This window comes from Cetorhinus maximus, chromosome 5 (genome assembly GCF_964194155.1).
Source record: "Cetorhinus maximus chromosome 5, sCetMax3.hap1.1, whole genome shotgun sequence".
NCBI lineage: Eukaryota > Metazoa > Chordata > Chondrichthyes > Lamniformes > Cetorhinidae > Cetorhinus > Cetorhinus maximus.
The window spans coordinates 122382133-122409373 of NC_135883.1; the positions used below are offsets into that span (position 1 = coordinate 122382133).

A 27241-nucleotide genomic window follows, 5' to 3' on the forward strand; every position below is an offset into this window, starting at 1 on the left:
CTGCTGATTGCACAACGTTCAGCACCACTCGTGACTCCTCAGATACTGAAGCAGTATATGTCCAAATGCAGCAAGACCTGGACAATATCCAGGCTTGGGCTGACAAGTGGCACGTAACATTCGTGCCACACAAGTGTGAGGCAATGACCATCTCCAACAAGAGAGAATCCAACCATCGCCCCTTGATGTCCAATAGCATTGCCATCACTGAATCCCCCACTGTCAACGTCCTGATGGTTACCATTGACCAGAAACTGAACTAGATTAGCCATATAAATACTGTAGCTACAAGAGCAGATCAGAGGCTAGGAATCGTGTGACGGGTAACTCACCTCCTGACTCCCCAAAGTCTGTCCACCATCTACAAGGCACAAGTCAGGAGTGTGATGGAATACTCCCCACTTGCCTGGATGAGTGCATCTCCCACAACACTCAAGAAGCTTTACACCATCCAGGATAAAGCAGCCTACTTGATTGGCACCACATCCACAAACATTCACTCCCTCCACCACCGACGCACAGCAGCAGCTGTGTGCACCATCTATAAGATGCACTTCAGGAATTCACCAAGGCTTATTCGACAGTACCTTCCAAATCCACGGCCACTACCATCTAGAAGGACAAGGGGAGCAGATAGATGGGAACACCGCCACCTGGAAGTTCCCCTCCAAGGCACTCACCATCCTGACTTGGAAATATATCGCTGTCCCTTCACTGTCGCTGTGTCAAAATCCTGGAACTTCCTTTCTAACAGATCTGTGGGTGTACTCTCATGATATAGATTGCTGCAGTTCAAGAAGGCAGCTTACCACCACCTTCTCAAGGGCAACTAGAGATGGGCAATAAATACTGGCCTAGCCAGCAAAGCCCACATCCCGTGAACGAATAAAAAAAACATGCATCTCTAATTTCCTGTTTAATACTATCCCCTACCTTGCTACTACTGTTTGGAGGCATATATACAATTCCCACTAATGTTTTCCACCCCTTGTTGCTTCTTAGCTCCACCCAGACTGATTCTGCATCTAGATTTTCTGAACCAATATCCTGTCTCACCATTGCACTGATATCATCCTTACCTAACAATGCCACGCCACCTCCTTTCCCTTTTTCCTCCCCTTCCTAAATATCGAATACCCTTGGATATTCAGTTCCCAGCCTTGGTTACACTGCAGCCATGTCTGTGTAATCACAATCATATCGTACCCGTTTACATCTATTTGCACTGTTAATTCATCTACCTTATTGTGAATGTTCCATGCATTCAGATACAGTGCCTTTAGACTTGTGTTTTTTAATCATCCTTTTTTGTACTATGGTCCTGTTTGCTGCTAGCCCCCATTTCCTTTGCCTTCCACTTTTACTTTTTACTTTCCTATCTTTCTTTCTTCGTTTCCCTCTCTTGAATCTCTCCACTCTGGCTCCCATCCCCCTGCCACTCTAGTTTAAACCCTCCCTCCACGGTACTAGTACATAGATATTGGTCCCGGTCCCCCTGGGGTGCAAGCTGTCTAGTTTGTACAGGTCCCATCTTTCCCTGAATCTGTCCCAATGCCTCAGGAATCTAAATCCCTCCCTCCTACACCATCGCTCCAGCCACACATTCATCTGGTCTTTTCTCCTAATCCTGCTCTCATAGCACGTGCACTGGGGGTAATCCTGAGATTAATACCTTTGAGGTCCTGCTTTTTAATTTATTTCCTAGCTCCCTATATTCTGCTTGCAGGACCTCATCCCTCTTTTTACCAATGTCATTGGTACCAATATGGACCACAACCTCTGGTTGTTCATCCTCCCCCTTCAGAATGTCCTGCAGCTGCTCAGTGACATCCTTGACCCTGGCACCAGGGAGGCAACACACCAGCCTGGTGTCACATCTGCGGCCGTAGAAATGTCTATCTGTTCCCCTTACGATAGAATCCCCTATCACTATTGCTCTCCCACTCGGCCCCCACCCCAGCACCATGCAGCTGAGCCACTCATGGTGCCACGGACTTGGCTTTTGCTGCGTTCCCCTGAAAAACCATCTCCCCTAGCACTATCCAAAACTGTTAGATGAGGGAGGGGACTTTTGCACTATTTGCCTAGTGCCTTTACACTGTCTGGCGGTTACCCTTTCCCTTTCTGCCTGTGCACTCTTTACAGGTGTGACCACCTCACTGTATGTGCTATTCACGAAGATCTCAGCCCTGCGATGCTCCACAGTGACTCCAGCCACTGCTCCAGATCCAAAATCAGGATTTCAAGTAGCTGCAGCTGGAGACACTTGCTGCACACATGGTCACCATGGCAACTGGAAGTGTCCGACTTCCCACATCGCACAGGAGGAGCATTCCACATGACTGAGCTGCCCTATCATGACTTACCGTTAAATTACTCCATTTACTTTTACTTCCTGTAGTTGAGAGAATAGTAAGGACAGAAGAAATACTCACCAAGTCCTGCTTACCAAGGCCGCTGTCCTTCTTTCTGAGGAAAAGTGAAAAAGATCACCTCCTTCCCTCTACAGTGAACTCCCTCACTCACCAAGCTCCAACTGAAGCACTCAAATGCAGCCCAGAGCAGCACTCCATTGCAGACAAAAGCAGCACTGTAGATGGCTTGCTTTTGTGCTGTCTGAATCCAGCTTCAAAAAACCTGTTTAAGCCAGTTAACTAATTAACTAGCTGCAAGCAGAGCCTGAATGAGCACTGTTTTAAAGCTGGACTAAAACTCACCTCCTCCCAACCCAAAGAGCAACTTTTAGTCAATTGCTTAATTAAAGAAAGACCAGACTGTAGATAGAAATTAACCCTTGGATATTCAGTTCCCAGCCTTGGTCACCCTGCAGCCATGTTTCTGTAATCGCAATCATATCATACCTGTTTACATCTATTTATGCTGTTAATTTATTGAAAATGCTCTGTCCTTTCAGATACAGTGCCTGTAGACTGACTTTTTATTCTTTCTTTTGTACTATGGCCCTATTTGCTGCTAGCAAATATTAAATTAAATTAACCCTTAAAACTCCCTCACTCACCAACTCCAACTGAAGCAATCAAATGCAGCCCAAAACAGCACTCCAGTGCAGACAAAAACAACAGTGATGTAGTGTACATGGACTTCCAAAAGGTGTCTGATACAGTGCCACACAACAGACTTGTGAACAAAGTTATAGCTCATGAAATGAAAGGAACAGTAGCACCATGGATATGGATTTACCTGAGTGACAGGAAATAGTATTTAATGCATGTTTTCCAGGCTGAAGGAAGGTTTGTAGTATAGTTCCCCATGGACCAGTGTTGAGATGCTTGGTGTACAGGGCACAATTTCAAAGTTTCTGCATGATATGAAACTTGGAAGCATTGTGAACTGTGATGTGGATAGTGTAGAACTTCAAAAAGACATAGGACAAGGATGGAATGAGTGGACAGGTGGCAGATGAGGTTCAATGCGGAGAAATATGAAGTGATTCATTTTGGTAGGAAGAACATGGAAAGATAATATAAAATTGGGGCACAATTCTAAAGGGGGTACAGGAGCAGAGGGACCTGGGTGTATTTCTGCATAAGTCATTGAAGGTGGCAGGACAGGTTGAGAGAGCAGTTAATAATGCATACAGTATCCTGGGCTTTATCAATAGGTGCATAGAGTACAAGAGCAGGAGGTGGAACTTTTAAAAGACACTAGTCTGGCCTTGGCTGGACTATTGTTTGCAGTTCTGGGCGCTGCACTTTAGGAAAGATGTGAAGGCATTGGACACAGTGCAGAAAAGATTCACAACAATGGTTCCAGGGATGAGAAACTTCAATTATTAAGATCGATTGGAGAAGTTAGGCCTGTTTTCCTTGGAGAAAAGAAAGCTGAGAGGAGATTTGATAGAGCAATCAAAATAATGAGGGGGTCTAGACAGAATAGATAGGGAGAAACTGTTCCCACTAATGAAAGGATTGAGAATGATATGACACAGATTGAAAGTAAAAGAAGCAAAAATTAAATTCTTTCTCACACAGCGAGCACTTAAGGTCTGGAAAGCACTGCCTGAGAGTGTTGTGGAGGCAGGTTCAGTTTAAGCATTCAAAAGGGAATTAGTCAGTTACCTGAAAAGGAAGAATTGTGTAGGTTACGGGGGGAAGGTGGGAGAATGGCACTAAGTGAATTGCTCATTTGGAAAGCCAGTCCCAACATGATGGGCTGAATGGCCTCCTTCTGCACTGTAACATTTCTGTGTTCAGTTTGGTCTTGAAAAGTGCTGCTTAATCACTCAGGGGACTGTTGCGTTACGATTCTGTTTCCTTCCAGTGAAAAACAACCCTATGACCTGCATTGTGTATGTACAGCAAAATGGACACTCACTACATTGAGGATGACTGGGCAACCTTCAGGGATATAGTGTACTCCACTGCTCTAAAGGCCCTTGGCCCCTACATCTCAAAGTATCAAGATTTGTTTGATGAAAACGATGAGGTAACCCAGAAACTACTAGAGGAGAAACATCGCCTCAATAAGGTTTACCTCAATGACAAATCATTGCTATCCAAGCACAGTGCCAAGAACAGAGTATGGACTTCCACACCATGTTTGTCAACCTGTCACAGGCATGAAGCCTTTGACACAGTCAGCCATGGGGAACTTTGGAGGTCATGAAGAAATTTGGCTACCCTGAGAAATTCATCACAATGTTGTGACAGTTCCATGGTAACATGCTTGTGTTTTCTTGGATGGTGGTGAGATTTCTAACCCATTCCCAGTCACTAATGGAGTTAAACAGGGTTGCATGCTAGTGCTATCCCTCTTCAGCATGTTTTTGTTCTCAATGCTCTCCTGTGCCATCCAAGATGATGATCCTGGCATCGATATCAGATATTGTATGGACGGGAAGTTCCAGACAAAGACCACGGTCTACAAAGACATACATTGTGATTTCCTGATTAAAGATGACTGTATGCTAGCTGCCAGTTCGGAGTTGGAAGTGCAGTCTAGCATGTCTTGTTTTCCAGTGCATGTGACAACTTCGGCCTTACAATCAGCATGAAGCAAATTGGAGTAATGCACCAACCTGCTCCAGGAAAGCCCTATCTTGAGCCCAGGATTTCAGTCCACGACCAGAACCTATCTTGACTTGTTCACTTATCTTGACAGCACAGCCTCTCGAGCTGTCAACAATGACAACAAGACACATGCAAAAATTGTTAAAGCAAATGACACCCAGCAAGTGTAGCCTTTGGCAGACTTAAAGCATCAGTCTGGGAATGAAGAGGACTAAGTCTGCCAACCAAACTAAAAGTCTCTAGAGCAATCGTCCTACCAACTCTGCTCCACGCATGCGTACCAGTGTCCTGCCAAGAAGCTCAATCACTTTCACTTGAGCTACCTTCAGATGCTTCTGAAGATCAGAAGGCAGGAAAAATATTGAGGCAGTCATAATTGAGTTGGGGCTGGTCACATAGCCAGAATGCTTGACACTCGTTTATCAAAGTGAATCTTCTGTGCAGAGCTTGAGTCAGGGTTGCACTCACATGGCAGTCAAAGGAAACGTTACAAGAGCACTCTGAAGGCTTCATTCACTTGGGAGTTTTTAAATCGATTTTGATGCTGAGAGAAGCTCTGCAACTGGTACAACCAAATAAAAAAATGGTACGGCCTCCTTCGAAAGCAAGTGCATATCAGAGGCAGAGAGAAAATGCAAGGAGAGGAAATCCCAATACAAAACTCCTCTGTGGTATCCTGTCCTATTTGCAGCAGAACCCTCCAGGTGCAAATTGGCCTTAATTAACAGTCCCCTACATACCCACCGAAACTCTACCAAACACCCCAAATGTTGAACATGGTCATGTTCACCTCAAAGGATGAACCAAAAAGGTGCACATCATAGAGTCTTAAGAGACCACATATAAAGTTTCTGTTATTTTGATGTATCTCAAGCTGCAGATTTTTAACGGATGTTCTGGCTTAGGATTTAACCATCAGTGAGGCAACAGCCCTTCTAGCCTACAAAATCTGAAACACAATATGAAATGAAATGTCAGATAGAATTTAATCACCTGGGAATTATGGACCACATTGCCAGAGTTTGAGTTCTGATATTGCTAGCAGGCCATAGTTTCAACATCCCGAGATTTTGCAGACAGATAGTTAGCAATCACAGGAGTGGTGATCACTGGGACCTATCACTGACTATTTTTAAAATAAACAATGACATATATACAGTTGAAATCATAGCATTGTGGATTAATGATTATTCAAATTGTTAATCTGCCTCTTTCAACTATTAGACTCAGTCATTCCTCCAATTCAATTTCTGCGAAGAAATCATTAACAATAGTTGTTTAGACAATTATTAAGAAGGCTGTGGCATAGTGGTATTGTCACTAGACTGGTAATCCAGAGACCCAGGGTAATGCTCTGGGCACCTGAGTTCAAATCCCGACATGACAGATGGTAGAATTTAAACTCAATGAAAAAAATCTGGAATTAAAAACCTAATGATTACCATAAAACCAGTGTCAATTATTGTAAAAACCCATCTCATTCACTAATGTCCTTTAGGGAAGGAAATCTGCCACCCTTACCTGGACACGTGACTCCAGCAATGTGGTTGACTCTTAATTTTTTCCTCTGAACAAGGGCATTTAGGGATGGGCAATAAATGCTGGCACGAATGAATAAGAAAAAATACACTAATTTTCTTATGTCATGCAGTAGCTCACAATTTTGATTTTAAAGAGATGTACTGATCGGAGTAATGCATAAATTAGTGTTCCAATGTGTGGCGCCACAGCGTTGATTGGATGTGAATATGTGGCATTAGGTGGCTGCACAGTGACTTCTCTAATTTCAGGTAGGCCATCAGATGGGCAGAGTAAAGATTATGTACTTCTCCAGTATAGTAAAGTGATGAAAAACAAATTACTCTGAGCCATTTATCTAATTTATTTTCAAAGGGATAGCATTTATAACATTTTATAAAAGACCTTTTCAATGTATGGGGGGAAATTTATTTGCAATACCTATCGTATTGTAATTTACAATGCTAATTCCTTAAATGGTATAGATATTGGAAAATGGCATTGTGGTAGAAGATCAGCATGATCTAGGTGAATGTCAGAGCGGGCTCAAGGGCCGAATAGCCTACTCCTGCTCCTATTTCCTATATTCTTATGTACTTATTTTATATTGTGATGTCTGTATCAATCATACCTAGTTGCAATGTGATTGGATATTTGCACAAAAATAGACCTATTCTGTTTCATATATTAAGTATCCTGTGCTTATCTAGGAAATGGAATAGAAAAAATATTTGCCTTCACTGATGATGTGAGAACTTTATTAATAACCTAAACAAAAACAAAAATACCTGGAAAAACTCAGCAGGTCTGGCAGCATCTGCGGAGAGGAACACAGTTAACGTTTCGAGTCCGAATGACTATTCTGAGACCTGCTGAGTTTTTCCAGGTATTTTTGTTTTTGTTCTGGATTTCCAGCATCCGCAGTTTTTTGCTTTTGTTTTTATTAATAACCTGTTCCTTGTAATAATTTTCTTGTTTCTCATATGTGTTTGCATTTTAGGTGAACAAAGAACTAAGAATGTATGATAACAAGATCATTGAATGCAAGTTTGAGAACAACAGCTGGGTTATTATGCGTGAAAGAGTAGACAAGAGCTTCCCAAATTCCTATGACACAGCTATGGGTAAGCAGTTCTGAAAAATTCCAAGTGGGTTAATCATCTAAAGAGTGTGCCGTAAAACAATTTATACCACATGTAAAATAGTTATCATCAAATTATATCACATTATGGTCTAATTAATGAACTATTTCCCTTTCAAAATATCATGAATTTTTTAAGCACAAAAAAGTCATGGTGAGACCTGGAATGTGCCCTTACAACAGACCTAGTGTGCTGGTGAAGGATGTGGGGGGGAAGCTATTGAAACAAACAATTGACAATAATGGGCAATGTAATTTGAGATGACTAACTTAAATTGTATGCCAGGCATACTATACCTCTTAGAGCATCTACAGAGTCCAGCACCTTGCTACATGTTCTGGTTACATGTACGCACTGTATCATATTAAGGCCTTGTCTGGGCCAGCAACTGTACCTCTCAACCCCTCAGGACCAACCGCAAGTCTACTTAGCTTCCCACCTGGCCACAAAGAGAGATGCCAGTAACACAGAAACTGGCGTAATTTGCAATATTTATTCCTTAAATGGTACATGTGTCACCCACCCCACAACTGCCACCACAAAGTTTGAATGAATAACGCATAAATTATGCCTGAAGCTGGCTATCTCTGCCTCTTCCAACTGGTTTCATATCTAAGCCAATCATGGATGTGATTGGTCAACCTGAGGTAGGAGACGCATTGCATTAAATCCCAGAAGTGCTTCCAAAAACTGTAATCTCAATCTAATATACCACTGCACTGTAATAAAACACGACTCATCTCTTCCCACAACCTCCACTGTCATTGACAGCCTTCATTGGCTCCCAATGCCTAATGTATCCTTTCCCAAATCCTTATCCTCATTTACAAGTCTCTCCATGGCCTTACCTCTCCCTTTCTCTGCCACTTCCAACAACCTTGTGTTCCTGGCTCTACACTTCTGTCTTTTGTTTCTCTCCACTGCCACCTTCAGCAGTGAAGTCTTCAACCATCTTAGCCTCCATGTTCCGTAAATCTCTCTCTTATCTCATCTGCCTTGCTACCTATTTCCTTCAACTCAAAAGACTCCTCAAAACTTTTGACCACACCTTCAGTCATACCCTGATCTTCCATCCACCACTGCCTATTGCCTTATTATTTGTTCCTCAGTTGAAACACTTTAGGTTATTTTTTAAGTGCAAGCTCTTTTTAAACTTAGAAACTCCTGGAATTTCTATTGTCATAATCACAGCCCCATGCCTGCGGGCAGCAGAGTTGCTTCCTTCTAAGGTGTATTACCCTTTGTACACAGAATTGCAGAATCTTAACGACACAGAAGGAGGCCATTTGGCCCTTCATGCCTGCACTGGCTCTCCAAATGGGCATTATGACCTAGTGCCATTGCCCTGCCTTTTCCCCATACCCTTGTATATTGTTTCTATTCAAATAATCATCTAATGCCCTCTTGAATGCCTCGATTGAACCTGCTTCCACCACACTTCTGGGCAGTGCATTCCAGACCCAAACCGCTCATTGTGTGAAAAAGTTTTTTCTCACGTCACACTGGCTTCTTTTGCAAATCACTTTAAATCTGTGCCCTCTCGTTCTTGATCCTTTTACGAGTGGGAACAGCTTCTCCCTATCTACCCTGTTCAGCCCCCTCATGATTTTGAACATCCCCATCAAATCTCCTCTCAGCCGCCTTCTCTCCAAGGAGAACAGTCCCAACCTCTCCGATCCATCCTCATAGCTGAAGTTTCTCATCCCTGGAACCACTCTTGTAAACCTCTTCTGCACACTCTCCAATGTGTTCACATCCTTCCTATAATATGGTGCCCGAAATTGTACACAATATTCCAGCTGAGCTTTAACAAGTGTCTTATATAAGTTCAGCAAAACCTCCCTGCTCTTGTACTTTATGTCTCTATTAATAAAACCCAGGATACTATAAGCTTTATTAACTGCTCTCTCCACCTGTTCCGCTACCTTCAATGATCTATGCACATATACACCCAGGTCTTTCTGCTGCTGCACTCCCTTCAAAATTTCACCCCTTATTTTATATTGTCTGTCCATGTTCTTCCTACCAAAATGCATCACCTCACACTTCTATGCATTGAACTTCTGCCACCTATCTGCCCACTCCACCAACTTGTCTATGTCCTTTTGAAGTTCCACACCGTCGTCCTCACAGTTCACAACACTCCCAAGCTTCGTATCATCCGCAAACATTGAAATTGTTCCCTGCACACCAAGATCTAGATCATTAATATATATCTGAAAAAACAAGGAACTTCACGACAAACCTGCCTCCAGCTCGAAAAATATCCATTGACCATTACTCTCTGCTTCCTATTTTTCAGCCAATTTTGTATCCACATTGCTACTGTCTCTTTTATTCCATGAGCAATAACTTTTCTCACAAGTCGGTTGTGTGGCATTTCAAATGCCTTTTCAAAACCCATGTACACCACATCAACAGCATTACCCTCATCGACTGTGACTGTTCCACTGATGTAATTTTGTATTGGATTGTACGGTTTTGAGTGTAAACAAAATTCACATGATTATCACTCATTTTCATCTTATAGGCATTAGTAAAGGAATCTAAAAAAGAAATTAAGAAAATGCTCAAAATGTAAATATTCCAAACCCACACAAGAATCCAATAAGTGTTCATACTGCCTCCAGATTCAAGGAAACCAAACTACTAAGAAATATCGTGCATCATTAAACCCACCCTGTTAACCACTTAACCCTATTATTGTGTGGTGTAGAAATAGAGTAAAGAATCTTATTCAGATCCCTGACTTTATTGTTTTCAATTACTGGCTTGTAGGTGGAATGCCAATTACATCTTGTTGGTATTCATACTTAAGGCAAGTAATTCTGTGCAGTTTAACATTCTGTGGCAAGCCCCACAAGTGTTTACTGTTGCTCTGTGTGGCGTGATTTGCCTCCTGATTATCACAACTTTACATAAAAAATCCTAAAGGAAGTGAAATTGCAGTTTCTGAACAGATGTGAGTGATATCCAATCACTGACTGAAACACATCCCTTGTTTTATTCATGTTGCTTCCTCCACCACATGGTAGGGATTTAAAGCAAATAGCTGAAAGTCCCCCAAATTAATCCCTGAATTGTGCCAAGTTAGCTGATCTCAGAGCGACCAGCAGCAAAGGTTGTGCAGTTTTCCTCACCACCTCTGGATTAGGAACAGGGGGATTCAGCTTCCTCCCGATTGCTAGCCTGTGAATCCTAACAAAGACTGTGTTTGTTCGAAGGACAACAAAGATAATAAGTTGGGCTCTGATGCCTTCCAGTCAAATAGCTTGCTGGCACTTGCCATCTAGGCTTTTGTGGAGATTGACCACTTGATTAAGTACTAGATGAATGGCAATTAATCCCGCAAGTGGGAAGAAAAATAATGCCTAGCTACTCAAATTAAGGAAGCAGAAATAATGTAGCTATATTGAAGAAGAAATTGGTCCTGGGCAGTAGTGCAAAATGGACACTACAGAATTTCACATGTTTTGGAAGTAAAAAAAAATTCTAAATCAAACGGATAACCAATTCTTAACATATTTTTTAATTTCTGTTTTTTTTTCAGTTCTTCGAACAATAAGTGCAGATAATATTGTAGGTGTTGCCAAATGTTACAATATGAGAGAGCTGCAGCTCAGATAATCACTAGGTTACTGCCTTTTGTTCACTGTGTTCACTGTTCAAACACAAATATAATCGAAAACAGACAAAAATAGAATAAAGAAGAACAAAAGGATGTTAATGATAATTCTTTGTTGCTGCTTGATTTGCAAAAGGGTGGTGACATTTTCTACCCTGCATTCCTTTTTCTAACTATTTCTAAAAGCCTTATCATCACTGGGGTTCCTCAGGATCCTGCTTAAATTAAATATGTTGCTACTGTTCAAGAAAGGAAAGATACAATCATATTGTGCAGTTCACTGCACATTGATATCATGTGTCCAGAAAAGATTACTTGTTTTACTGAGTTATAATTTGTCTCTGTCAGTTTAGTTGTCACTGTACCTCCGAATTGGCTAATGTATTTGCTTTCACCTAACAGACTGTCAAACTGCTTTCCAAAAAAAAATGAGCAGTTTCTAGTTACAAGCATTCATTTGTTACCAATCATAAAGTCTAGTAGCCCGAGTCAGTAGACAAATCACAGGGATTGAGGCACTTTTAAAACTATAGGGCCAAAAATCCTTAGCTTCGCTCCAGTGTCCAGTACCAGAATGGCAGTGGAGCAGGGGCTGGGTGAAGGTGAGCATAGGTAAAGGAAGGCTAGTACAATAGTCAGTAACGTTACCTATGATAATATTTTAGTACTGCCCTCTTTATAAGGAGGGTGCCAAAAAGAATAATGCTACAGAGTTTGTTATTGGAGGTCCAGCAGAGACCCCAGGCCCAGCACTTCACACACTCTGGGTAATAGGAAAAATAGAAGTTCCACCCTCTAGCAGCAGCAATCCAAGGGGAAGATCTGGTGAGAGAAAAGTGGAGGAAAGCTAATAAATAGTATATTTTTTGGAATGCCCAAGGGGCATGTTTTGATACAATAAATTGGTCAAAAATGTTGAAATGGGGTTCACCAATACTTGGAAGATAAGGCAGCATCTGCGCAGTTCTGTTGAAGAGTTATGCGGACACGAAACGTTAACTGTGTTCCTCTCCGCAGATGCTGTCAGACCTGAGTTTTTCCAGGTATTTTTATTTTTGTTTTTGTTTTGGATTTCCAGCATCCGCAGTTTTTTGCTTTTATCTTGGAAGATGTGTAAGATTCGTGGGATTCTTCGTCATGGAATTCAATAATTCCTACCTGCTAATGCCTCATGAAGACAAGAAAGAAGGCAAACCTTCATTCTCAATAAACAAACCATTTGCAGTTACACAAGCATCTTTTATGACCTCAAGACATCGTAGTGTTTTACAGCAAATACAGTACTTTTTAAGTGTAGTCATTGCTGTAATGTAGAAAATGAGGCAGCAAACTTACGCAGCACATCAAGATCCTACAATGTTCCCTCTAAGTTTTTTTTGTACTGGTTGGGCTACAAGCTCCTCTGAGCACTATTTATTTTGTCCATGAGCTGTTTATATTTTAAAAATCATGACTTAAATTATACTGGGAATTTCTCCTGACGTACTGACAAAGTTCTGAGCAGCTTGTTCATTTCAATGCACTGTACATCCCTGATCGCTGCATGGCCACACACCTTAGAAGAAACATTACCCGTAGGAACATAAGAAATAGGAGTGGGTTTGACCCCACAGGAGGAACATGTCATAATGGTGAATGATGAGAGAGGAGAAGGCACATCAACAGCACAGTTTGCTACCCAGGATGCACTCATTGTTTTGGGGTTCATTTAGCTTCTATCAGTCCACCCTTCTGACAGCCACATACAAAAGGCATTTCCCACCTCATTCCCTCAACACAAAGCACTTGTGAAAACAAAAAGCACCTCTTTCACAGTCAGTCTGCCAATTGCTCGCCATTAATCCATGTCCTACCATTCATCACAAGAAAAAAGGTGACTTGCCAGGAAGCAACCAAAAATGGGAAAGACGGGAGAAAGAAATAATATTTATGTGACTCAAAAATGAAAATGATCTATCTGGCATTGTGCAACAGACTCGTGTGTAGACCCTTGTGCAACTAATCTTTACTCTTCCACTTACTAGCACTTATACATGAAGCAACCCCTGTTGCTTCGGCAGAGGTAGAGGCAGGCTGCTTACATCCTTGGTCAGATGCTCTTGGCAGATGTCCGTTGGGTTTTGGAACCATGAGAGTCCCACCAAAGACTGCTCCACCTGCAACTGTCCACCGTGAAACAGTTGTGGCCTCAATTCCACTTATACTGTATTGCTTGGAGACATCAGTGCCCTGCACTGTCACTTGATGCCAATGATAGGGCAGGTGGGAATGGTCGAGCTGTTTGTAATGGCAGCTGTAGATCCACAACTCAGATCCATATAGTGGAACGGTGAGGACAAAAGCTTGATATAAAGCAGCTTTTGTTGGCAGACTAACCCTCTTTCCTACTGGATCTCCACTCCATTTTGCCAAAGGCAGAACTATCTCTGCCATTTTGGTGAGAGATATCCCACTTACAATTGGAAGCCAGTTGGGAGGTTCTCCTGCTGAAGTACCAGGATTTGCCTGAGATCTCAAGTGGTGCATTTCTGATCATAACCACAGGGAGCACGACTGGATGACAATGTACATGCGGTAGAATGTCCTCGAGTGTGGTTAAGGGTCTGATGGGTAGGTTTGAAGGAATTTCAGGTTGCAAACTCCAGTGCTGAGTACCTGACTTACGAAGCTGTTCCAGTAAAGCTACAGCACTGGCATCTATCCAGCTATGAAAATTGCCCGGGTATGTCCTGTACACAAAGAGCAGGACAAATCCAACTCAGCCAATTACTGCCCCATCAGTCTACTCTCCAACATCCAGTAAAGTAATGGAACTGGTCATCAACAGTGCTATCAAGCGGCACTTGCTTAGCAATAACCTGCTCACTGACACCCAGTTTAGGTTCCGCCAGGGCCACGCAACCCCTGACCTTATTACAGCCTTGGTTCAAACGTGGACAGAAGAGCTGAACTCCGAGGTGAGGTAAGAGTGACTGCCCTTGACATGAAGGCAGCATTTAACAGAGTGTGGCATCAAGGAGCCCTAGCAAAGCTGGAGTCAATGGGAATCGGGGAAAACTCTCCGCTGGTTGGAGTCATACGTAGCACAAAGGAAGATGGTTACGGTTGTTGGAGGTCAATCATCTCAGTTCCAGGACATCACTGCAGGAGTTCCTCAGGGTAGTGTCCTCGGCCCAACCATCTTCAACTGCTTCATCAATGACCTTCCTTCCATCATAAGGTCAGGAGTGGGGATTGCACGATGTTCAGCATCATTCACAACGACTCAGATACTGAAGCAGTCCATGTCCAAATGCAGCAAGACCTGGACAATATCCAGGCTTTGGCTAACAAGTGTCAAGTAACATTTGCACCACACAAGTGTCATCTCCAACAAGAGAAAATCCAACCATCGCTCCCTTGATGTTCAATGGCATTACCATCACTGAGTCCCCCACTATCAACATCCTGGGGGTTACCATTGACCAGAAACTGAACTGGACTAGCCATATAAATACTGTGGCTACAAGAGCAGGTCAGAGGCTAGGAATAGTGCGACGAGTAACCCACCTCCTGACTCCCCAAAGCCTGTCCACCATCTACAAGGCACAAGTCAGGAGTGTGATGGAATACTCCCCACTTCCCTGGATGAGTGCATCTCCCACAACACTGAAGAAGCTTGACACCATCCAGGACAAAGCAGCCTACTTGATTGGCACCACATCCACAAACATTCACTCCCTCCACCACCGACGCACAGTAGCAGCAGTGTGTACCATCTACAAGTACTGCAGGAACTCAGTAAGGCTCCTAAGACAGCACCTCCCAAACCCACGACCACTGCCACCTGGAAGGACAAGGGCAGCAGATAGATGCATTGAAGTTCCCCTCCAAGTCGCTCATCATCCTGACATGGAAATATATTGCCGTTCCTTCACTGTCGCTGGGCCAAAATCCTGGAACTCCTTTCCTAACAGCAATGTGGGTGCACCTACACCACATGGACTGCAGCAGTTCAAGAAGGCAGCTCACTACCACCTTCTCAAGGGCAGCTACGGATGGGCAATACATGCTGGTTCAGCCAGCGAAGCCCACATTCCATGAATTAATAAAAAAATAAGCACCTTATCTACCACCTCAACTGTCTTTCAATGTGATACATGCCACATATATGTGCCCAGGATAGGGCTCCTCTCCCATCAGCACGCTGTGTAAGTAAAATTCATCCATCAATTGAACAGGTGAATTCTTCCACCACTGGTTAACAGCAAAGCGTAAACATCAGAATAATCAACTACAGAGGAACCATCTTGGGTTTGATTGCACTCGCGGCTATAAATCTGATTATAAGTAGCAGGATCTGAATTTAACATTCATTTGAAGTTAATTGCTTGCTCTCTGCTATGTTAAATTATCGCTCGTAATGGCTCTCCTGGGGATCTAAATTAAGGTCTGTCATTCAATCTGGCTATTTGCTAGCTCCACCTTGCCTCAGTTCCTTGGAAATAAAGCAGCTAACAAAATGTAGTTTGTACGAGCCGGAAAGCAAAGTTAAATTGATGGATGATGGACCAGTGGGAGATGCCTAAAACAAAGCCGAACCACAGTGTACTTATAAAAATTGATGATAAACCAGCAGGGAATGTAATTTTAGGATTTACAGCATTGAAGGAGGCCATCCGGCATATTGCACCTGTGTTCAACTGGAGCTGTCTACTTTTCTTTGCCCTTTTTCCTTATCTTTTTATAGTCTTCCTTTACACAGACTTCACTCAATTCCATTTTAATTGAGGTTAAAGTCCCCATTTCAAAAGCCATTTCTGGTAAGCATTTTAGTTTTCTACTATCTCCCTGTATGAAAAAGAAATCTCTTCTGACATCCCTAAATTTTCCAGTAATAATATTGAGTTCCCTTACTAACAGTTTGCCAGTCAGTTGAAGCTATCTTTTGATACTTATCCTCTCGAAAAAGTTCATAATTTTGAAAAACTGTATAGACCCCTCTTTAAACTTCTCTGTTTCAGCGAACAAATAACTTTTACTAAAAGCTTTCTTCATTTATTCTTATAACTTTCAAATGACTCATTGGAAACCATTTTCACCTCTGAGTCAGAGGGCCGTGAGTTCAAGCCCCAGTCCAGAGCTTAAAATCCGAACTGACACTCCCAGTGCAGCACTGAGGGGCACTCCGCTGTTGGAGGGGCCATTTTCCGGAAGGGACCGAAGTCCTGCCTGTTACCTCGGTGAATCTAAAGGATCCCTTGACACTATTCTAAGATGAGCAGGGGAGTTCTTTCCAGTGTCCTAGTTGACATTTATCCCTCAGTCAATGTCGTTAGTAAAAAAACAGGCTATCCAGTCAGAATCACTTTGCTGTTTGTGGCAGCTTGTTGTGCACAAGTTGGCTGCCACATTTCCTACATTACAACAGTAACTACACTCAAACAGATCTTTATTGGATATAAGATGCTTTCAGTGGTCCTGAGGCCCTATAAGGATCTATGTAAATTCTTCTCTTTTTATATATAATCAGTTGCCAGAACTGCTGGCCATATTCTGTGGCCTAATCAGTATCATTACCAATTCAACATCAATGCCATGTATTTATACCTCCCTATGTAAAACTCAGAACTCCACTTACCCTGCCCATTCACACTCTTTAAAGAATTCTGTGTCTGTATCCCCACACTTCTCTGTTCTTCACTTTGTTGATAGTTTACCATTTATTGTTTTTATTGTTTTTCCCCCAAAATATACTACTACAAAACATATTGAAGTTGTAACTATTTTTGCACAGTTGTTGGGAAACCTTGCTTACCACCAATGCAAAATATTTGAAAAACTGCAATTAGTACAGAGATTATCTTCCCAACATCTTCAAACTTCTGGGATGCATGCCAATTAGGGTTTGCAATTTCTGTTTTCACTCCCCTTAACTTTTTTTTAAGTATTGTGTTTATCAATACTTATGATGGCTGTCCTCCACATTCATCTTAGGTTCTCCTACAGTCCTAATCCATTACCTTCTGCTGGCCCAAAGCATTTATTCATGTAATTCCACCATTTTCTACTGTCAAGTACAAGGTAGCCTCCTTCATCCCGCACTTTAACTGTCCTTTTACTTGTTGGGTCCTGATTAAAGCCAGTTATTTTGCTTTTATGTTAACTACCATTTTTCTCTCATTCTCTTAGCTTTCCCATTCTTTCTCTCTCTCTCTCTCTCTCCCTCTTTGCTGCCATCTGGACGTTTTTTATAATTGTCATATTTTTCATCTTCCCAGTCTTTACAGTGTACATCAATTTAAATAGTAGTTTTGCTCTAACCTCTACTTACCTGTGAAATTAATGCTTTTGGCATAACCCCACTTTACTGCCATTTGGAATTTATTCTTTCTGCAACTCATTCACGTCATTTTTAAATGGCCCAGATCTTCCGGTCTATGGATGGTCAGAGACCAGACGTACCCCAGAAGATGTACTGCGGAATTCCTCAGAAGTCCCAACGCAAGGACTCTACAGGAATCGCCCATGAAATTTCAACTTCCAATGGTTAATTCCCCTGCTCTCCGGGGTCCTTCAAAAAAAAGCTCCAAGTCTCAATTAAAGGTGGAGAGTCAAGTCTGAAGTAGAGTCGGAGAGTTCTAGCTTCCTTAACTGATACCTCGGAAATATTAGACAAAAAAAAATGCTACCTTCAGAGTAACTACACAGCTGACCCGACAGACTCCACTACCCCCCACCCTGAACCTCTGACTCCCCGCCCCCCCCAACCCTCTGACTTCCTCCCTCCTGGACCCCCAAATCTGACCTGATCCAACTTCATCACCTTAGCCATCCTGCCACCCACTCACCCTATCCACTTACCTCACTCAAAAGATAAGGCTAAGATATTTGCAACAATCTTCAGACAGAGGTGCCGACTGGATGATCCATCTTGGCCTCCTCCAGAGGTCCCAGCATTACGTATGCCAGTCTTCAGCCAATTCGGTTCACTCCACATGATATCAAGAAACGGCTGAAGGCACTGGATACTGCAAAGGCTATGGGCTCTGACAATATTCCAGCAATAGTACTGAAGACTTGTGCTCCAGAACTTGCCAAACCCCTCACCAAGCTGTTATTGGCATCTACCTGGCAATGTGTAAAATTGCCCAGGTATGTCCTGTACGCAAAAAGCAGGACAAATCCAAGCCAGCCAATTACCGCCGCATCAGTCTACTCTTGATCATCAGTAAAGTGATGGAAGGGGTCACCAGCAGTGCTATCACGTGGCATTTGCTTAGCAATAACCTGCTCACTGACGCTCAGTTTGGGTGCTGCCAAGGTCACTCAGCTCCTGACCTCATTTACAGCCTTGGTTCAATCATGGACAAAAGAGCTGCACTCCAGAGGTGAAGTGAGAGTGACTGCCCTTGATATCAAGGCAGCATTTGACAGAGTGTGACATCAAAGAGCTCTAACAAAACTGGAGTCAGTGGGAATCAGGGGGAAAATCCTCCGCTGGTTGGAGTCATACCTAGCACAAAGGAAGGCGATTGTGGTTGTTGGAGGTCAATCATCTCAGCTCCAGGACATCACTGCAGGAGTTCCTCAGGCCAGTGTCCTAAGCCCCACCATCTTCAGCTGCTTCGTCAATGACCTTCTTTCCATCATAAGGTCAGGAGTGGGGATGTTCAGCACCATTTGCGTCTCCTCAGATACTGAAACAGTCGATGTCCAAATGCAGCAAGACCTGGACAATATCCAGGCTTAGGCTGACAAGTGTCAAGTAACATTTGCGCCACACAAGTGCCAGGCAATGACCATCTCCAACAAGAGAGAATCTTACCATCACACCTTGACATTCAATGGCATTGCCATCGCTGAATCTCCAACTATCAGCATCCCTCCATCACTGACGCACAGTGACAGCAGTGTGTACATCTATAAGATGCACTTCAGGAACTCAGTAAGGCTCCTTAGCCAGCATCTTCCAAACGCACGACTACCACCATCTAGAAGGACAAGGGCAGCAGACACATGGGAACACTACCACCTACCTGGAAGTTCCCTCCAAGTCACTCACCACCCTGGCTTGGAAATATATCACTGTTCCTTCACTGTCACTGGGCCAAAACCCTGGAACTCCCTCTGTAATAGCACTGCGGGTGTATGTACACCACATGGGCTGCAGTGGTTCAAGAAGGCAGCTCACCACAACTTCTCAAGGGCAATTAGGGATGGGCAATAAATGCTGGCTTCGTCAGTGATGCCCAAATCCCATGAATGAATATAAAAAAACTCTCACTGACATTAAGACACTGTAAAGCTATTTAAACATCCCAAAGCTTTTCACTGTGTTAGTGAATGAAGACTTACCAAAAATATGTCAGCTGCTGCTATAGGCTTGGCTTCCCCCAACAATCCTGCACTATGAAGGAGGACTCTGATAATAGATATGTTCTGCACTTCTGAAGAGACCCGGTTTATAAGTCCGGATATCTTCAGAAATGTAGAGCTCCATCTTAGTGCAAAAAAAGCAGCGCCGTGGCAGTCCGATGGTGATTGCCACCCCTCGGACGATTGGGCCCACTATCTTCCATACTAGACTGCTATTTAATCTGACCATCATGCGCAGCCAACTAATTCAGGATAATGCCCTCTTCATGTCACTGAAATTAGTTCATTTTGATTCAAAATGTTTTGCTTGGACAACTTTATACCTCCACCACTAAAGGTGTATGGCCCAGGGAAGAACTGATTTGTTTTTGTTGAAGATGCAGATCTGGATCTGGATCTGGATTATGGAATTTTCTTTTAAAGAATCTGTTAACATTGGGAGATAGGGGAAGTTGACTTCTTCTTTTAGAATGTTGTGGGCTGTCTCAGCTGCATTGGTAGAATTTCTCATAGCTATCAAAATGTGAGCAGAATTTACAGATCAGGTTGTTGGATGTAGATTGGCCTGAAGCCTCCTCAGTGAGGTAGAAGCTCAGGGAAAAATCTCAAGGCAGAGCTGCATAATTGTTATAATGTTAAGTTAACACAACGTAGCAAAGGTATGCATTCTACTGAGTGCCCTCCTCACTTTTCTTTTGCTGTTTTCAATATGAGCTCAGTTTATTTCTAAGATGTTCACCAGTAGTCAAGTCACTTACTTGCTCCTACTTTGTTAGCCTGATCTAATGCTGTATGTTTCTTTGCACATGCTATGTATATTCCAGGAAAACCCTGCGAGATGTATTCCAAGAAAATCCCTTCGTAAGTTGACCACACACTCCTGTCTTTTAAAATAGTAACCAGTGCAAGCCTACAAATCACGTTGATAATTTATTTTTTTTGCTATATAGTGTACTCCCAGCATTGTTAAAAAAAACCCTCCTTTCTTAATTCTACCCAGACAGGTTATCTGTGTAACCTCTCCATAAAATTTTCTACCCAAGAATTTTGGTTCTTGATCATGCCCTAATTGAAGAAAAGCAGGTGAGATCAAAGTTGCATTATCATGCATAACCATTTTAATTAATGCCTCCAGCTTCCTGATTTATTGCTAATGCTTTATATATTTGCATATAAACGCTCCTATCCTGATCTATTCATATTCCATAGGACCATTTTCACTTCCTTTGCTGCCTTTTTCCTTAATCTTCTATCTGCTCTGACATGTTCTTTTATAGCCTTCCACCCTTTAGGTTTTGGAGACTGCTTTGGCCCTTCACTGTGCTCTCCCCCCTCAAAAGTCTGTAAAATTTTAAATAAAGAAAAGATGACTGAGATGAACTTGATAAACCTTGAAGGGCATGGACTAAAACACAAATTGGAATATTGAGTTGTTAATTATACGGCACCAGTAAATGGATTACCAGTGTTTTCAGAATGCATCATGTACTCTTTGTTTGAAATATAATATTATTGGCACATAAATTCATGAATAACATTCATTTTTAAAATAAGAGGGAAAGCGATTGAGGACAGATTGTAGTCTTAAAACCTTCATTTTACCATTGCTCACAATGCATTCCATTTACTCCTATCTTAACAGTCACCATTTCATCATTATTTTTTTCTGCATTCTAATGTTAGCATCAAGTCCAGAAATGAAGAAATCTGTTTGGCTAAGTACATTCAATTGGAATCATAATTAAGTGAGCAAAAAGGTTAATGAGTATCATTTTTCTGGCTTTTATTACTTTTATCTTTTCCTTTATTTGATTCAATTACTTAGTGACATCTCCTCAGTCCAGTGTGAGAAAGTAATCAGTCGTGTTTGATGAGTATTCCTGCTGATAAAATTATAGTTTTAATATTATAGTTCCCATCCATCCATTTTTAAGAGATTTCAAAGATGTATTTATGTGAGGTGAAACACTAAGATAATGAATGCAGCATCCAACACAGCCTGAAAGTCTATGTTATTATTTCACTGTTCTGTCGGTATGAGTCATAGATACAGGCAGAGTGTGTTAGAAAATGGATGAGTTGTTCAAGGTAAATAAATCTGCAAGTAACTGTTGCTGCTGCCCCTTATGTGAGCACATTCTTGTAAAGATGCAATTTCTTGAATTCCTAAGGGTGACTCATGTCTGCTCAGTTATTGAATGTAGTTTGTTTAAGAGCCAGATGTATTTAGTTGGATTATTTGGCGTTTTAGTTGTTTGTAAGGGTGACTTTTGGGTAGACATTTAATGTTACCTCCTGCTTTCTTCAAAATGGAGCATGGTAATTTGGAGTAATTGCACTTTTGATGGCATTACTGCTAAACCATATTTTTCAACAAATATATGATTACTACTGCTTAAATAAAAACACCAATTAAGCCAATTATTATTGGTGGATCTCCTTTGAATTAACTTGTTTTCCACTTTCTGCCTGTTTAAAAGCTGGCTGGACTTAGTTCATTGCAACCATAGACTGACAACACAAACTACCATCAATTCAGTGCAAATTAGCATTAAATTGACAATCTCACTGGGGTTAGCCTGTATGAAAAATGTTACAGTGGTGCAGTCAGTGTTTGTTTTGCAAGGCTGGAGGCAGAGGCACATTGTTTCACCAGAGTACATGGAGCTTTTCACTGCAATTTTTTATTCTTCACGGGATGTGGGCATTGCCGGCAAGGCTAGCATTTATTGCCCATCCCTAATTGCCCTCAAGAAGGTGGTAGTGAACTACCTTCTTGAGCTGCTGCCATCCTTCTGGTGCAGATATGCCCACGGCACTGCTAAGGAAGGGAGCTCCAGGCTTTTGACCTAGTGACAATGAAGGAAAGACGATATAGTTCCAAGTCAGGATGTTGAATGGCTTGGAGGGGAACTTGCAGGTGATGGTGTCCCCATCTGCCTGCTGCCCTTGTTCTTCGAGGTGGTAGAGGTCAGGTGTTTGGAAGTTGGCTGTTGAAGGAACCTTGATGAATTGCTGTGGTGCATCTTGAAGGTAGTACACACTGCTGCCATGGTGCACCGATAGTGGAAGGAGTGATTATTTTTAAGATAGCGGGTGAGATGTCAATCAAGTGACTGTTTTGACCTGAATCAACTTACGTGGGGCAAATGGTAAATTCCACTTGTCAGTCAATGCTGACAAGGTCCTACTGACTATTGCCACATGAAGGCCTATAACCACCTCAAGGACAATTGCTGGCCTCACCAATATCCACATCCTAAAGAAGACAAAGAAACTGACTTGAGAGTGCTTATAGCTGACATGGAGTGTCTAAAGTGGGAAGGTGGTTGGACCTTGTCTTGGAGGTGCAGTTATTGCTTAGTGCTTATGTGAGGGAAATGGTACATATCACTGCTCAGCCAATGCTAACAGGGTCCTACTGTGCACTGGCATGGAGTGCTTCATTATCAAAGGAATTGTGGATGTCACTGGATATTGTACTCCTGGCCTCGTGTTGCCAGGAATGTCATTGATGATGCAGCTGAGGAAGGTTGCTATGTGGATCATATCCTGAAGAACTCCAGCAACAATGTCCTAGCCTGCGATAATTGACCTCCAGCAATCACAACCAACCTCCCTTTGTCTCAAATATAATCCTAATAATTGGAGGGTTTTCCACCCAAACCCCACTTCTGCATTAACTTCAGTTTTGCTAGGATTTCATGCTGCCTTATTTGGTCAAATGCTGTTGTGATGTTGAAGACAGTCACTCTCGCCTATCTTCTAACATTCAGCACATGGCCGTGCCTGGCTCAAGACTGCCGCAAAGGTTGCTTTCTCACGTTAATGAAGACTCCTTCCATCATTTGACTAATGATTGGGTGGAGGCAGGTGACTAGGACTAATAGTGTAGGTCTCAGAGAGCCAGCCCGGAAGGCTGAATGCTTTTTCTACGCTGCAAAATTTCATACTTTCAATCTCAGTAGAATAAAATATAAACATTGAATTCCACAAACATCAAAATGAGTGTAATTTTTTTTAAACATTGTATAGTGTTAATTTTTTTGTAATTGTAAAGCTTTATTTTACTTCGCTACTATAGAATTTTGTAATTTTATGCATAAATTATTAACTTCAATCCTGGTATAACCCTACTGTTGGCATTGTCATTGGAGCAGTTATAGCAAGTGTAAAGCTGAAGTCACGTGAGTTACTATCCTGATGGTCATGCCTAAATGTGCTTTGCATGACTTTACACCAAATAAAAGTGCCTAGTTTGTATTGAGGTAAAGCCAGACTCACCAAAGCTGCAGTTTAAATTGCATATAAATCACTGAATGCTTAAAAGAGATTCAAGTCCAAATAAAAGGGACAAGAAATACGTACTTGGGGGCAGATTCTAGAGTTAGGCTTTTTTATTATCATGTAGATAAAGTGTGTAAACGGGCAGAAAAACAATGAGAATCTATTTTGCATCTGATTAAATGTGTGAAAAGCTATTTGACCCTCAGGTGGGGAGTTCTCGCTAGTGTTGGAAGCATTTTGTAAAATAGCAGCTCATAATCAAGAGTCTGTCAATAAAATGGCTGTAAAAACATTATAAAACATACCTTGCGACCTAAAGATGCATTTGAATAAATAAAAGCCTTTGCAAGATTTTTATACAGAATATTGTTTTACAAGTAAAAAACCTTAGAAAGTAAAATGGCAAAAAAAGGAAGGCTTGTCAACCTAAGAACTTTTAATTGGACTTCAATTTTCCATTGCAAAGCAAGTATTACGTACTAGTAACTGGACAATTTTCCTAAATTACAGCCTTTCTGCAGCTATAACTTGATCAGATGTTGTGTAAGCACCTCACCTTGTCCTCTGGTGCAAGGGTGTTTTTTTTAGAAAAGCAAGGATTCAAATGCACACAGGGATGAAATAACTTGCAGCACAATACAAAATACTGTGGATGCTAGAAATCTGAAATATAAACAGAAAATGCTGGAAATACTCAGCTGGCAGCATTTCCAGTATTTTCTGAAAAAAATCTTTCACCTCTGTAGCTGCAACTGGAGCACAGTTCCATTCCAATCAGCCATATAAGTTTGAATGTTGAACATAAATTTATCAAATTGTGTGTCAGCATAAGCAAAGTAAAAGACAAAAATGTTTATACCTGTAACATAGATTATGATTGCTAAAGCTCAGAGTGCATTTTACTTTACCAGGTTTTTATAAAGGAAAACATTTCTCTACAGTCTTTTTTTCTGTCTGCTAGCACACCATTTTTTTGGACTAGCAAGGAAACTGAAATAATAACCTTTGAAGTGGTAACAAATTTCTAAAGTGCGAGCAGAATATAGGCTTAAATCCTGAGCGTAACTCAGGATTAAATAGATGCCGATATTCCAATTCACTCGGGCATTTGATTGTGATGCAGTGACAGTTAAGGGAATTAAGTCATTCCCATCTCACTCTGCTATCTTTTCCCAGCTGTCTGCGGCAGTATCACTAATCCAGTTACAAAGGAATTCCTGTTTGAATTCATTGAAAGGAATCAGATGCAATCCCAAAGAGAGCCAAGGAAAAAGTCTCTGGATATGGACTCTGAACTAATGCCACCACCTCCTCCGAAGCGACCAAACCATGCTTTGTAAGCGTCAGATTTGTAGACATTGCATCTCTGTAAAAGGTTTCAAATACAGTCATTGTTTTTGCAGGTCTGTATACACTGATATCAAAACTATCCTCTCTGGTGGGGTGGGGGGTGCGGGGCGGTGTTGGTGGAGGGTGATAGATTGAGATTGCCTTTACCATCATTAGATATTTCCCTCTGAATTCAACAAACTGTAAAATGTAAAAATCATTACTTATTAGGAACAATTTTTTATTCGTTTTCTTTAAATAATAATAGGTCTCCATATTTCAAAAGTTGTTTGTGAGCTCTTCTTTTGTTACTGCATTACAACCTCTAGTCTCTATTTTATATTTGCAAGAGACTACAAATATATAAAAGTTTCTTCTATGGAGAAAATCATACATTTTTTGTTTTTCACCCTCTAGATCAGTTGATTCAAAGCTCTCAATGCAGTGAAGCTATTTTGCTCGCTATTATTTTTGCAGTCTGTTCTGGATATAAGATGGAGACTAAATTGTCATACAGTTTTCTAGTTTTTATTTTTAAATTTAATGTACTTGATAGCTTTAATAGACAAACTATGCAGGCCACAAAATGAAAGAATTCTATTCAATAGGTTTATTTTGTGCACTGAAACAATATTAGAGTGTGGTAAGTGAACCAACTTTCTGTTAACTGAATAAAGATTTCCCCACTCATTTCTCCCCTCCGCCCCACCTCACCCCCGCAACTACTACACACACACGCATCACATGTATTTGCTTTAATTTAAAAAAGGTAGGCTTATCAGCCTGAGTTCATTCCCCCACTTCACTTCCCGTTTGCTGGCTCACTAAGTTTCCTGTTTTCTCTTTTAAATGTAGGGGGCTTGATGTAAACAATTGCAATAAGTAAAATACAGAACCTTCTACCTGCTTAAAATGGAGTGTGTTGGATTATGTAATTTTTAGAAGAACTTTGTTGCATCTTTTTTGTCTGTTAATTAAAAAAGAAAGATGTTTTGAGCTTGTTTGTAAGGTCCCTTACTTTTGTTATAGCTATTGTGTTTTAACATTTGTCTGCCAGACTGCATAGACTATCACTGTAATTTTGTCATTCAAAAAGGACACACTTGAAGCAATTTGCATTATCTGATTAACGAAAAGGTATTTTAAATCATTGAAACATTCAGGAAAATGAAAATAAGTTAGCATACTTCAGGGAGTACTATATTCCAGCAAATTAGCAAAATTCATTTTTATGGCTGTGTTTCACCCTATAAAATCAAAAAATATAGAGGCATGTTTAAAAACAATTTGAAATCCTGCCCATGCATTGCCTGGGTTTCATTTCCTCCGTAAAAATGGATGAGAGAAATGTCCTAAGATCTGACATTGTGTTTTGTATTGAGTTTTTACAAGCTTTGGATTTCCTTTCCTTTGCTCAGAAACTGTTGTAGAAAGAACATGGCATAACCACACTCATCTTTCTGGTGAAACAGCTGTTATAGGAGGAGACTGGTGAAGGTGTTTCCACAGGACTGAGTCATTCATTAGAGAATACCATATCCTATTATTGTTTTATTTAACTATTAGTTTCGTATTTTGTGTTCACATTCCAACCTAGGTAAGATGCAAGAAAAAAGGTCCTGTCTTTCTAAATAGACTTACTTCCGTTCAGGTTATTTTTGCTCAATATGCAAATATTTACATAAATTTGATCAGAAAGTTTCTTTTTTTATCATTCGTTCTTGGGATGCCGGCATTGCTGACAAGGCTGACAATTATTGGCAATCCCCAGTTGCCCTTGAACAGTGATGGTGGGCTGCCTCATTCTTGGATCACTGCAGTGGCTTTGGTGAGGGTACTCTCACGGTGGTATTAGGTAGGAAGTTCAGTATTTTGACCCAGCGACATTGAAGGAACGGCGATGTCTGTCCGTTGAGGACTTGGAGGGAAATCTGGAAGTCATGGTGTTCGTA

The 27241-nt window shown here is 41.5% G+C and overlaps 1 protein-coding gene across 2 annotated transcripts in view; it reads left to right on the forward strand.

Annotated features, from left to right (window-relative positions):
- rngtt (RNA guanylyltransferase and 5'-phosphatase) overlaps positions 1–26285 on the forward strand; it is a 428584-nt gene extending 402299 nt beyond the window's left edge. For both annotated transcript variants that reach the window (XM_078542420.1, XM_078542421.1), the window contains 2 exons: positions 7549–7672; positions 25137–26285. In XM_078542420.1, coding sequence (XP_078398546.1) covers positions 7549–7672; positions 25137–25300 — 288 coding nt within the window. In that variant the 3' untranslated portion in view covers positions 25301–26285. The remainder of the gene's footprint in view (positions 1–7548; positions 7673–25136) is intronic.
- The last annotated feature ends 956 nt before the right edge of the window (positions 26286–27241 follow it).